General features: G+C 44.0%; 1 protein-coding gene across 6 annotated transcripts in view; it reads left to right on the plus strand.

Annotated features, from left to right (window-relative positions):
• LOC139458260 (uncharacterized) overlaps positions 1-11,872 on the plus strand; it is a 31,538-nt gene extending 19,666 nt beyond the window's left edge. For 4 of the 6 annotated variants that reach the window (XM_071239632.1, XM_071239633.1, XM_071239630.1 and 1 more), the window contains 2 exons: positions 6,737-6,965; positions 9,012-11,872. In XM_071239632.1, coding sequence (XP_071095733.1) covers positions 9,041-10,084 — 1,044 coding nt within the window. In that variant the 5' untranslated portion in view covers positions 6,737-6,965; positions 9,012-9,040 and the 3' untranslated portion in view covers positions 10,085-11,872. The remainder of the gene's footprint in view (positions 1-6,736; positions 6,966-9,011) is intronic. The other 2 variants (XM_071239634.1, XM_071239635.1) reach the window with 1 other exon arrangement.
• Positions 11,873-12,555: the final 683 nt, after the last annotated feature.

Consider the following 12,555-nt stretch of genomic DNA (forward strand, 5'->3'; position numbering starts at 1 on the left):
ACTCACTCTGGGATATAAAAGTGTAGTGTAGTGTTCTTTCTATTCAAGTAAAGTCACACATATTTCTTGACAACAATATCACAATCAGAATCATATTTACATATCTCTGCTTCAATGTCATTGAAACATACATTGTTATAGTAGCGGGATCCCTCAGGAGGGATGTATACAGCACCAAGAACTAAATCACACTCAGATATCAGTATCTCAGATGAGTGAGTGAGTTGGATTTAACGCCGCTTTTAACAGTATTCCAGTTATACCACGGCGTGTTAGCTTAATGTGGGAGGAAAGCCCGAAGTGATGCAGGTCTCAGACGTTTACCACTGCGGTGAAACCCACGAGCATGGGTATGGTGCTGACAAACCTAGAAACATAATCGGGGCGAACCGGGACTCGAACCCACAATCATAGGTTTCTGGCGTGCCGAAGGGACGCAGCTCTGCACAGCGAATCGCGGCGACATAGACGACTGGGCCACCCGTGCCCCAATAACTCAGATGATATCTTGACTAGAAGTAAACAGTCACTGTTAGTTCGGATGAGACCTACTTATTGATCGTGTTCTCCACTAAGATTGCTAATGCCCCCGTCACACTTATTCGGAATCAGCAGGAATGAAGAATTTTCGAAATTCGTGCCAAATTCGGGAGGGAATTTCAAATTGACCATGCTTTCTAAGAACGTCGTTCGAATGCTGAGAATACGCTTCGAACCCGTCCCGAATGATTCTTGCACATTCTGTGTATATTAGCTCTCGAATGCCATACGAGCGCATCGTCCCGAGGCAAGAGAGTTAACTGTCTATAAAAGTCCAGTTTCCACCCTTGCCGAACTAGGGTGGTATTATGGAGTTACATTTTGGCTGGACTAACGAGTCTATGCATAGTCCAATCAAAATCGCGCAACGAAATCGAAATCCGGTTCGTAAACTGTCGTGCAGATTCCGGTCGATTGCAGGATTTGCAAAGCATGTGCACCGCCAACTCGTTGTCAGCAGATATTTTTCAAATCTTTTCATGTTTTTAATCAAGGTGCTCACGTAATTTGATGCATTTCGCGATGTAAGATCCGTTTTATCACAATATAGATCTTGATTATCGATCAGATCGTCCTGACTCGGCACCACCATTTTGTGTGAAACAAACGCAAGTGATGCGAGAGGTGGAATCTGATTGGTCCTTAGGAGAGGCTCAGAAGGGACATAACTCGTAATAGCCACTGGTGGCGCTACGATCGAGCCCAGTAATTCCAGCATAGTTCGACAAGGGTGGAAACTGGACTTTTAAAGTCAGTTAACTCTCTTGCTGCCGGAATACCGCCCGAAGTCTGGTTTGAAGGTGCTTCGAATGCTGTATGAATTCACCTCGAATGCAGTCACAACGCTCCCGGAGTGGCCGCCGAATACGGTTCAAACGTCAAAGAATTCAAACAGAATGCAGCTCGAACACTTCGAATGTATTTCGAATGTACTTAGAATGTAATACGAATGTCCCGAACTGAATTCAACCAAAGATCTTTCTCCATCTGTCGACACTGTAGATCTAACATTGTCTTCATGTAGGGAATATTCACTGTTGGAAAAACACTGCGACAGGACACGCAACAGATGTTTCCCGATCGGTCGAATATATAACTAAAGAATAAGAATGACCCGGTCGTCCGATCAGCAATATACTTTAAAGCATATTCAATGCATCAGTACCAAGAGATTAACAATATCAAAACAGAGAATTCCAATATTTAACAGGGATGGTCGGGTAGTCTTGTGGTTAAAGCGTTCGCTCGTCACGCCGAAGACCCGTGTTCGAATCGATTGAAACAGGGCGTGGTCGGCTCGGAGTCAGTATACTGTGTCTGAGTGGGGTATTCATGTTAAACTGCGGCACGGTATCTCGGTGAGCTAGCACTATAAATCGGCATCAGTCCGAACTAGCACAAGCAGCCACACACACGTGCATGCACGTTGCAATATTAGTGCAATGATCTTGAACGCGACGTTAAACCCCCTTTCACCTCACCTCATGCGAGTATGTTCAAATGTACTCGAGTTAATTCAGTAAGTAAGAATGTGTGCTCTCCATGTAACATTTGACTTTATCACAACTCCGTGTCAGAATGATAAGATCTGATTGGTTCGCGTGGTCTTGATAAAAAACAAAACATTATCATACCTTCATGTCACTCACCTACCCAGAGTTCTTTGCGGTCGGCAGCCAGCATGGTACCTCTGCCACAGGCCAGCGCCATGCTCCGATTCCATTCGTCACCACTCGCCCCTTTCCGTAACTTGCAAGAAGACTCGGTCCCCCTATCGATGAATGTTATGTGCAAAGATACGACAATCCAATCAAAATGCGCGTATGATTTCAAATTCTTCGTCAAAGAATCCCTCAGAAATATTTTTTGATTTTACATATGTCTTGCATCTAAAAATATACCCAAGACACAGTTAAATTTGTTCAATCATACTGTATAATTCGGCACGTCCCGATGTGCTTTAAATGGCATCTGAAATATATATAATATATGGGGAAAATGTGTTAACCATTTCGCAACGAGTTGACAATTGTTTTAGGTATGCCCGTTTGCGCAAAGACGGAACCCGGTCACAAAAATGGCCACGAGAGGGGCACGAGTCGCTATTCGGCTTGTCCCGGAATAACACGAGTTGGTCACGAATGGCTCCGATTCGTCACATCTTACAGAGTCCATTCAAAAATACTGCTTATGCTTTCCATCCGTTTCATTTTAAACGAGTCTTCACATTTTGATAAACAAATATCATTAAATGGTTACCTTTCATTAAGAAAGTATCCCGAAAGGTGAAAATCTCTTGTCATCGAAGCCCAACGGAGACCTTGCGATACAGCCTCTTACATGTGTTAAGATATAATGCCATGCATCTCAAGGTCAAATTTGTAGCAGCATATCTATGTAATTATGCAAAACAGTTTTTAAAGCGCATCGAAACGTTTGCATTAGGCCAATATGATTTTAAAATATGCGCGTTTGTTTACAAACAAGGGGAAAATCTGATCACGGGATATGCAAATTAGCCCCTGGCAGTGGTGTGTTACGGTGTCTCCACTGCACCGGAGAGTACCTCAATGTCAGAATGATGAGATCTGAATGGTCAGGTTAGTGAGTGAGTGAGTTGGGTTTAACGCCGCTTTTAACAGTATTCCAGTTATATCGCGGCGTGTCAGCTTAATGTGGGAGGAAAGCCCGAAATGATGCAGGTCTCAGACGTTTAACACTTCGGTGAAACCCACAATCACGGGTATGGTGCTGACAAACCTAGAAACATAATTGGGGCGAACCGGGATTCGAACCCACAATCATAGGTTTCCAAGGGACGCAACTCTGCACAGCGAATCGAGGCGCCTTAGACGACTGGGCCACCCGTGCCCGCGAATGGTCAGGTTAAAACTTGTCGGTAAGATTAATTCGTTGTAGCAGGATCACAAGCTGTAACAAAAATAATTATATATATAATAATAATAAAAAGCCAAATTTGGTATTTGTGGTTTTGAAATATGTGTTGTCAAGCGAAACAGTTAAGATAATGAACAAAGACGCTCGATTTTCAATGGTTACAAGTTCATTCATGCATTTTTATCACACTCGTGAATCGTACCCTGAGACTGAAATATTTTCAACCTTATCTTAATCAATCATATCAACTCCTTTGGAAAATGTCCCCGGGCGCTCCGAACCCGTGGACTCATTTATGAACTCGATTATTTCTAACCCGATGATTGACAGGGCCTGTGGGTTTCGCGAAGCGCTAGTTCACGTACCAGATTTCCGATGACAAGAAATAGTCATGAACTAGTTTTACATTCGTAATGCGCAACCGCTCAAACATACTACAACCATGCTCGGTTGGCTCAGCAGTTCGCATATTTCGGAATGACAAAATCGTTTATCAATCCCTGACTGACAACTAACAACCACTGGACCGTTCGTAAAGGTGTGTGTGTTTTTCTTAACGTTTAAAATAATTTAGTGCGGTAATGTCGTTCAGACATTTTTATATATATTCGCTGTGGACAGTGTCTTATGATTACGGTATGTGCGTTACTTGTCATATTAAAATATGTCGGTAAGAGAAACTCGTTGTCGCAGGACCACGTGGGGTGCATGGGGGGTTATTTGTCCCTCGTGCGGCTCGTGGTATAAAACCTAACGCGGGACACAGTGTTACTAGAATTTCAAGACCATGCCCCAGCCCGGGCTAGGTTAAAACAAGAATTGCAGTTAGATCCGCTATCTGTCATAGATCTCCTAAAGCCAAGAGATGCAATAGCGAAGGCCAAACTAACTCTATTTCTGAGAGATGGACAGCTGCTCGAACGTATATAAACAGAGCAGCCAAGGATAAAAATGAAATCATATCAATATAAGAAAATAGAAATCATATCAATGCAAAAACAGAAATTATGTGAACCCTTCTCACACACAGGAGTCCCAAAGAGGGACAGGTCAGCCGAAATTGCCTAGGCAGAAGGCGACCTCTTAAACACCTAATGCAACAACAACAACAACAACAACAACAACAACAACAACAACAACAACAACAACATAAAACCCAACGCACCCCTCGTGATCCTGCTGCAGCGTATAATGTATTACTTCCTCTCTGCGCATGTATGAAAGTGAAACATTGAATTCTCAACACTATGTTCCTATGCTGATAAGCCTTACAAGCCTCCAGGTCCATACCTAACTGAATTAGTATCCTGTACAGATATTGATATGAGTATGAAGTGTTACTGTACGCACAAGGGGGTACGGGTGGCCCACTCGTCTTAGGCACCGCGATTCGCTGTGCAGAGTTGCGTCCATTGGGCACGCCAGAAACCTATGATTGTGGGTTCGAATCCCGGTTCGCCCCGATTATGTTTCTAGGTTTGTCAGCACCATACCCGTGCTCGTGGGTTTCACCGAAGTGGTAAACGTCTGAGACCTGCATCACATCGGGCTTTCCTCCCACATTAAGCTGACACGCCGTGATATAACTGGAATACTATTAAAAGCGGCGTTAAACCTAACTCTCTCACTCACTCATCTGAGATACTGATATCTGAGTGTGATTTAGTTCTTGGTGCTGTATACGTCCCTCCTGAGGGATCCCGCTACTATAACAATGTATGTTTCAATGACATTGAAGCAGAGATATGTATATATGATTCTGATTGTGATATTGTTGTCAAGAAATATGTGTGACTTTACTTGAATAGAAGAACACTACCTGTCGACTTTTATATCCCAGACGACCTGCATCACTTCGGGCTTTCCTCCCACATTAAGCTGACACGTCGCGATATAACTGGAATACTGTGAAACGGCGTTTAACACAACTCACTCACTCACTCACTCCCGAACCGAACAATGTGGACATGGGATCAATATATCAATACAGAGATAGACGGGATTTGTAGTGTAATTACTGTGAGAGTGGGCAGATTGAGGAGAAATTCACTTTGTGTTACTGCTATCACAGCGTTGTCTTCGCAAGAGTCCAGGGGTGGGAGGGGTTAGGATGTCAGGCAGACGGGGAGAATCACCCAAAAATATGACACTCTCAAGGGGAGGTGACAAAAATAATGGACAGTTATGTTTAATTAGTGAGTGAGTGAGTATGGTTTTACGCCGCTTTTAGCAATATTCCAGCAATATCACGGCGGGGGACACCACAAATGGGCTTCACACATTGTACCCATGTCGGGAATCGAACCCGGGTCTTCGGCGTGACGAGCGAACGCTTTAACCACTAGGCTACCCGACCGCCCCTATGTTTAATTAAGCTTGTCGGAAGCTTGACAGGTGACCTGTCACATAAGGCGTCAATCGGCTTTCCTTGATGACGAATGACGGAAGCCGTGACCAGAAAGGTCAGGTCAGGTCAGGTCAGGTCAGGTCAACGTGGCCCTTAACCCTATCACAACACCTCTTGTACGATATGGGGCGGTCGGGTAGCCTAGTGGTTAAAGCATTCGCTCGTTACGCCGAAGACCCGGGCTCGATTCCCGACATGGGTACAATGTGTGAAGCCCATTTCTGGTGTGCCCCGTCGTGATATTGCTGGAATATTGCTAAAAGCGGCGTAAAACCATACTCACTCTTGTATCGGCTGGACAATAAGGTTTATCCTTGATGAATTTACTGTTAGCTTTATATTCTTTATGCATATTATATTTATAATTCAACGTGAACAATTTGTAAACATTTACACGTAAGAGTAGGCGTATCTCAGTATCATAATAGGAGGCAGATTTTAAAACCCTGGAAACGAGGATTGCTTCTCGACTGAACTTGTGTCCTCTATTTGATCTTTCTACATACATTAAATCTGACCGCCTCCGTGGTCCAGTGGTAGAGCGTCCGCCCGGAGTGCGGATGGTCCGGGGTTCGATCCCCGGCCGCGTCATACCAAAAGACGTTAAAAGATGGCACTTGTTGTTACCCTGTCTGGCGCTCGGCACCAAGGGGCTAAAACAAGGACTGGTCGGCTCGGATTCAGTATACTGTGTCTGAGTGGGGTATTCATGTTAAACTGCGGCATGGTATCTCAGTGAGCTAGCACTATAAATCGGCATCAGTCCAGACTAGTACAAGCAGCCACACACACACACACGTGCATGCACGTCGCTATATAAGTGCAATAATCTTGGACGCGACGTTAAACCCCATTTCACCTCACCTGACATTAAATCTACCTGTTTTTCAGGCAGTGGATCGTACTACGTCCCCAGAGGCGTCGACACGACGCTTGGTGAATCCATTGCTGGTGTATGTGAAACCAACCGCGTAAGGGCATATCCAATGACATTGACCCTGTATAAGGCCGACGGCATTGTTACTAGCGGGACGCTATTACCAGAAAGGATGTATAGCTTGCCGTCAACACTTTGATAACGAAGGAAATATAGTTGGAGAAAGCCACTACTTTTACAAAGGTAGGGTATATTGCTTGGATACCACTGCTTTCACAAAGGATTGCGTGAGTGAGTTTGGTTTAACGCCGCTTTTAACAGTATTCCAGTTATATCACGGCGTGTCAGCTTAATGTGGGAGGAAAGTCCGAGTTGATGCAGGTCTCGGACGTTTATCACTTCGGTGAAACCCACGAGCACGGGGATGGTGCTGACAAACCTAGAAACATAATCGGGGCGAACCGGGATTCGAATCATCATAGGTTTCTGGCGTGCACAAGGGACGCAACTCTGCACAGCGAATTGCGGCGCGTTAGACGACTGGGCCACCAAAGGAAGGATATATAGTTTCATACTTATTCTTTAACAAAGGAATATTGTCAAAAGCGCATATTGCTTGAATATCACTTTGGCGGACGTTTGTAACTTATTTATTTGTACACCAAGGAATTAATATTGATATCATCTGATTCAAACTAAGTGGTATATCTTCTAAGGATGAAACGATTCACCGATATTCCGAGTCATCGCGATACTTAACCCACGATAAGATATACGATAAACGTGGGCTCATTTATCGATACGCCACGATACGGAACGCAAATATCAAGTACAGCGTTTCCTCGGTATTGTGACTTTCAATAAACCGCCAACTTGGTTATAACGTGCGGTAACGCATGGCTCCCCAAAACGTACTTACATTTTTAATAAGCTCAGGTTTTACACCGACAGAGTTTTTCCCCATCTCATAAAACATTATCAGCTGATCCCCGCAAGCACAAAACACCGGAAATAACAGTCAGCAAGTCCGAACTGAAGTATGCTATTCAATACCATTATTATACTATCTTGTTATTAAAACGTGTTCATTATATATCTGGACTTGTGTTTGTAATATATTTTATTAATTTTACTCAAAATGTCATTTAATAATGTTTTCATTAAGTTATGTGAAATCGTGTGTGGAGAGATATCAGCAACCACGGTCAGATTACCGCTTGAAACGAACTTTTGTTGCTAAAGAATGGATACAAATATTAAAAATGCCATACTTCGACTCGTTAAAATTCATATTTGTGGCAATTTGGCTAATATATGTCAAAATAACGTTTTCGCAATCGAAATACATGTAGCACGGGAAGTCCCTAGGGTCACTGGTCAAACTGTTCCATACGTAAAAATATCCTGCAACAGCAATCACCAGTACCAAAATGCTACACTTGTGGTTCTTATAATTTTAAATATATATATATAGTAAAAGCTGCAACTAAGGTAACACGATAAAAATCTGTCGGTGTAAAACCAGATAAAATTTCTTCGACCATTGCATCAAAATTCTTTGACGTTGTATCACTGGTGGAGCACATTAATTAGTTTCTGGTGTTTGAACTTTGAATTGTTTTTAAGGAAAGTTAGAGAAAGTTCCACTTTGAAGCTGAACAACTTCAGTAGTCTTGTTATTATAAAATAATTTTGACTGTTCCAAAATCAGTTCAGTCTTGACATGCTTTAAGTCTTGTTTTTTTATCATTGCGTATCGAGATACGTATCGTATCGTGACCAGAATATCGAGATGCGTATCGTATCGTGACCAGAATATCGAGATACGTATCGTATCGTGACCAGAATATCGAGATGCGTATCGTATCGTGACCAGAATATCGAGATACGTAATATCTTCATCAGCTGAAGGGGGCACGGGTGGCCCATTCGACTGTGGCCCTGCGATTCCCTGTGCAGAGTTGCGTCACTTGGACACGCCAGAAACCTATGATTGTGGGTTCGAATCCCGGTTCTCCCCGATTATGTTTCTAGGTTTGTCAGCACCATCCCCATGCTCGTGGGTTTCACCTAAGTGGTAAACGTTCGAGACCCGCATCACTTTCCTCCCACGTTAAGCTGACACGCCGTGAAATAACTGGAATACTGTTAAAAGCGGCGTTAAACCCAACTCACTCACTCATTCATCATCAGCTGAAAATTTGTTTGGATACTGTTCTTTTCAACGCCCACATACCGCCATGTAAATACAACGTACATTTCAGTGAATTTGTGGAATTCTATTTTCAGGTGAAAATCGAAAGGCTGCTTGCAACAGGATGAGGCTCACTATTGTTTGCAACCGAACCAACGCCTTACTGTGTCTTGCTATCCTAGCCTCGTTCTGGACCATCCTGTACTTTCACCTGTCTCAGAAGAACGAACGAGCTGTCTTTCCACACTCTCATGGTCAACAAGAGCCGATCGGGGTTGCCAGCGCTATCAAAGTCCGTGTCAAGACGCCTGCTGTTGACAAGGCTCCCCCTGGTGGGGGTGGCGACTTCCTGTTGAAGCCCTCCCTTAGCGGTGCTACTGTGGTCACGAGGTCAGCCACGGACTGGTCACGTGACGATGGTACGTGTGAAGGTGACCAGAACTTCGTAAGGACGGTGCTTCATTCTGCTGCTGGCGACCTGCCTATTTTCGTTCACCCCAAGAAGATGGATGTTTGGGTGTCGGGGAATATACTCGATGGGAGGGTATGGGAACAGGAACACGTCAAGAGATTCCACGACGTTGTGAAACAAGATGGCGATCTGGAGTTCGTGGATATTGGCGGGAACATCGGTGTTTATGGGTTAACAATTGCCAAGCTTGGACGGAAGGTGTTATTTGTGGAACCTTTATTAAAAAATATACAGAAGCTGTGCAGCTCAGTGCGCGCTGGGAAGTACACGGATGTGTACGTAATACACAACGCCTTGTCCTCGACCAGGTTCAAGGTCGGCTTCGGGACGTATGAGGGAAATGTCGGCGGGACATACGTGAAAAACACGACGTCAGAGACGGGCGAGACGGCGCAAGCTGTCCTGCTTGACGACATTCTAGAAGTGTTCAAACTAAAAAAGGTCGCCATCAAATTGGACGTCGAGACCCATGAGGCAAAAGTGCTACTAGGGGGAGATAACTTTTTCAAATCGGTCGACGTCAGATACCTGCAGCTGGAATGGGGACCGCACAAGAAAGACCCCGATGGAAGGGAGATAATCAACTTCTTGACGGCTCATTTTATGAAGCCATATCACCCAGCTACGGGTCAGCTTTTGGACACAAAGGACTACAGTGCTTGGCCAGGGGATATTTTCTGGAAGAAGACCACGTGATGATTATGGGACTTGTCACGTGATGAGCAGGGTCACACGTGACTGATCACGTGTTGATAATGTTTGCCTGGTGTTTTTATTTGTGGGTATTTATTTTATCATGAACAACCAACATGTTACTGATCCGTCAGTGGGTTAGGATGATGGATAACTATTACAATATAAGCTCATGCCAAACACCCTCATGCCAAGCACATCTAAGGGGGCGGTCGGGTAGTCTAGTGGTTAAAGCGTTCGCTCGTCACGCCAAAGACCCGGTTCGATTCCAGACATGAGAAATGTGTGAAGCCCTTTTCTTGTGTCCCCCGCCGCGATATTGCTATAATATTGTTTAAAAGCGGCGTAAAACCATACTCACTCATAGCTAATTAGGGACAACCACAATCGGCTGTACCATGAAGGTCCATATCTCGAGTCGAGAGTGAATGACGTTCCCTTACTGGGGTGGAAGGTAATTGATTGGAATGTCGTATTTCAGAAGAGTGAGAGAGTGAGTTTGGTTTAACGCCGCTTTTAACAGTATTCCAGTTATATCACGGCGTGTCGGCTTAATGTGGGAGGAAAGCCCGAAGTGATGCAGGTCCCAGACGTTTACCACTTCGGCGAAACCCACGAGCATGGTGCTGACAAACCTAGAAACATAATCGGGGCGAACCGGGATTCGAACCCACAATCATAGGTTTTTGACATATCCAGGAGACGCAACTCTGCACAGCGAATCGCGGCGCCTTAGACGACTTGGCCACCCGTGCCCCCTATTTCAGAAGAGAAAATGCGAATGAAACAATCTCATGAAAATCACTCTCTGCGTGAAGATCTGAACTCTCTAATCAGGGTTGGGGCTTGATATTTTCTCTGTACAACTTAGAATGATTCACAAAAAATAAATCGGTGCTATTAGGTTTTGTGAATATGGTCGTTTCTGAGCGCCATGGCATCTACATACAAAAGAGTGTACTATCGAGGGTATGTTTGCTTCCTGGGACCACTTGCACAAAGCGATCTTAGTGCTGAGACTATTGTAAGCCTGTGTTAAAGTATGGGAGTTACGATCACCTTAGTGCTAAGATCGCTTTGTGCAAGTGGGCCCTGTTGCGGTTTTCTTTGCTAAAATAAAAAAAATGAAATAACCGATTCGAGGTGCGAAAGAAATGAAGCCGATTCGTTTTAGAAAGCTGACATCTGATTGGCTCAAGAACTCGACCATCCTCAGACCGGTCACTCACAGTTCGACCAGTTCGACGTGACCTTCTTTGGCGGCGTCGTCACATCTTCACGCACAGCGTATAGTATAGGAGTACAAGATCTGATTTCAATAACATCGCGCTTTGGAGTTCTTGTTGGCGATTGTAAGTGTTTGATCGGGGCATAGCAGTTCAGAATATGAATGAGAGAACATGATTATTGTTTTAGGTTGGGTGTTTCTTATGAGGATAGGTTCTTTTTAAATGAATCAAAGATGGGGGATATATGTTAATGGGTTGCATCTTCGGGATATTTACATATGTACTTTTTGCATCACGTACGCTCCTCCTTGAGATTTGTTTCGAAAATGTCCTCTGTGGGCGAGTGAGGTTAGCAATATCCCACTATTTCTCCACTGACAATGAATTCTACACTCTAACGTAAATCTATCAACACTTGACTGGTAAAAAACAGGCTTTGAAAATACAGCGAAATAGCAGTATATCGTTTGATATCCACAAAGATCACACGCGCTATTGTACGAAAGCCAAATGATGCCACTTTGGTTTTTCTTGGCGAGACTGATAGGACGACTGCCTTTACTTCCGGAAGTTCCAGTATGAGTTTGAGAGCATGATGGATTGCCTCCAATTCAGCAGTGAATACTAACTGACCATCAGGCAGGCGAACTGAATGTGCTTGGGGTTTGGAGCTGTGGATATGGATCCCGTAACCAGCACTGTTGTTGATAGGATTCTTGGATCCATCAGTCTATATGTGGGCCCAGCTGTCCCAGGTAGTTTCAATTTTAGTGATAGCTACTGATCGTAGTAGGGTTTGGTTTTCTTTTTTAATGACTTCTGATTTTAAACCAGTGTCAACTTTGGGAGTTTTTAAAGTCCTGGGAGGGTGTAACCTTTTGTAGTGACTTTCTGGTGGTTGAATGTCATCACAATTGTGACTTTGGATGAGTTCACGTACTAAAATCCCAGATGGCTTTATTCAGGGATTTTTCCATTCTAGGGCTTCATCTCAGGTGATTTTGTCTTGTCATATCTTTTCATCAAACGGTTTTATGTTCGTCTCAAGAACGATAATATTGCCTGCTCTCTCCTTAGTTTCAATGTGAGTTCTCCCGTTTCTACTTGCAGTGCTTCTAGTGAGGTGCATGTTGCTGCGCCTGTGGCCAGCATTAGGGCTTTGTATTGTATCCTGTGCAGGCGGCTCAAATACAGAATTTGATGCTGAGTGAACGGCCTCACAACCATAGTTTATTTTTGATCTGA

This window comes from Haliotis cracherodii, unplaced genomic scaffold, assembly GCF_022045235.1.
Source record: "Haliotis cracherodii isolate W230 unplaced genomic scaffold, xgHalCrac1.p SCAF_12, whole genome shotgun sequence".
In the NCBI taxonomy this organism is placed as follows: Eukaryota; Metazoa; Mollusca; class Gastropoda; order Lepetellida; family Haliotidae; genus Haliotis; species Haliotis cracherodii.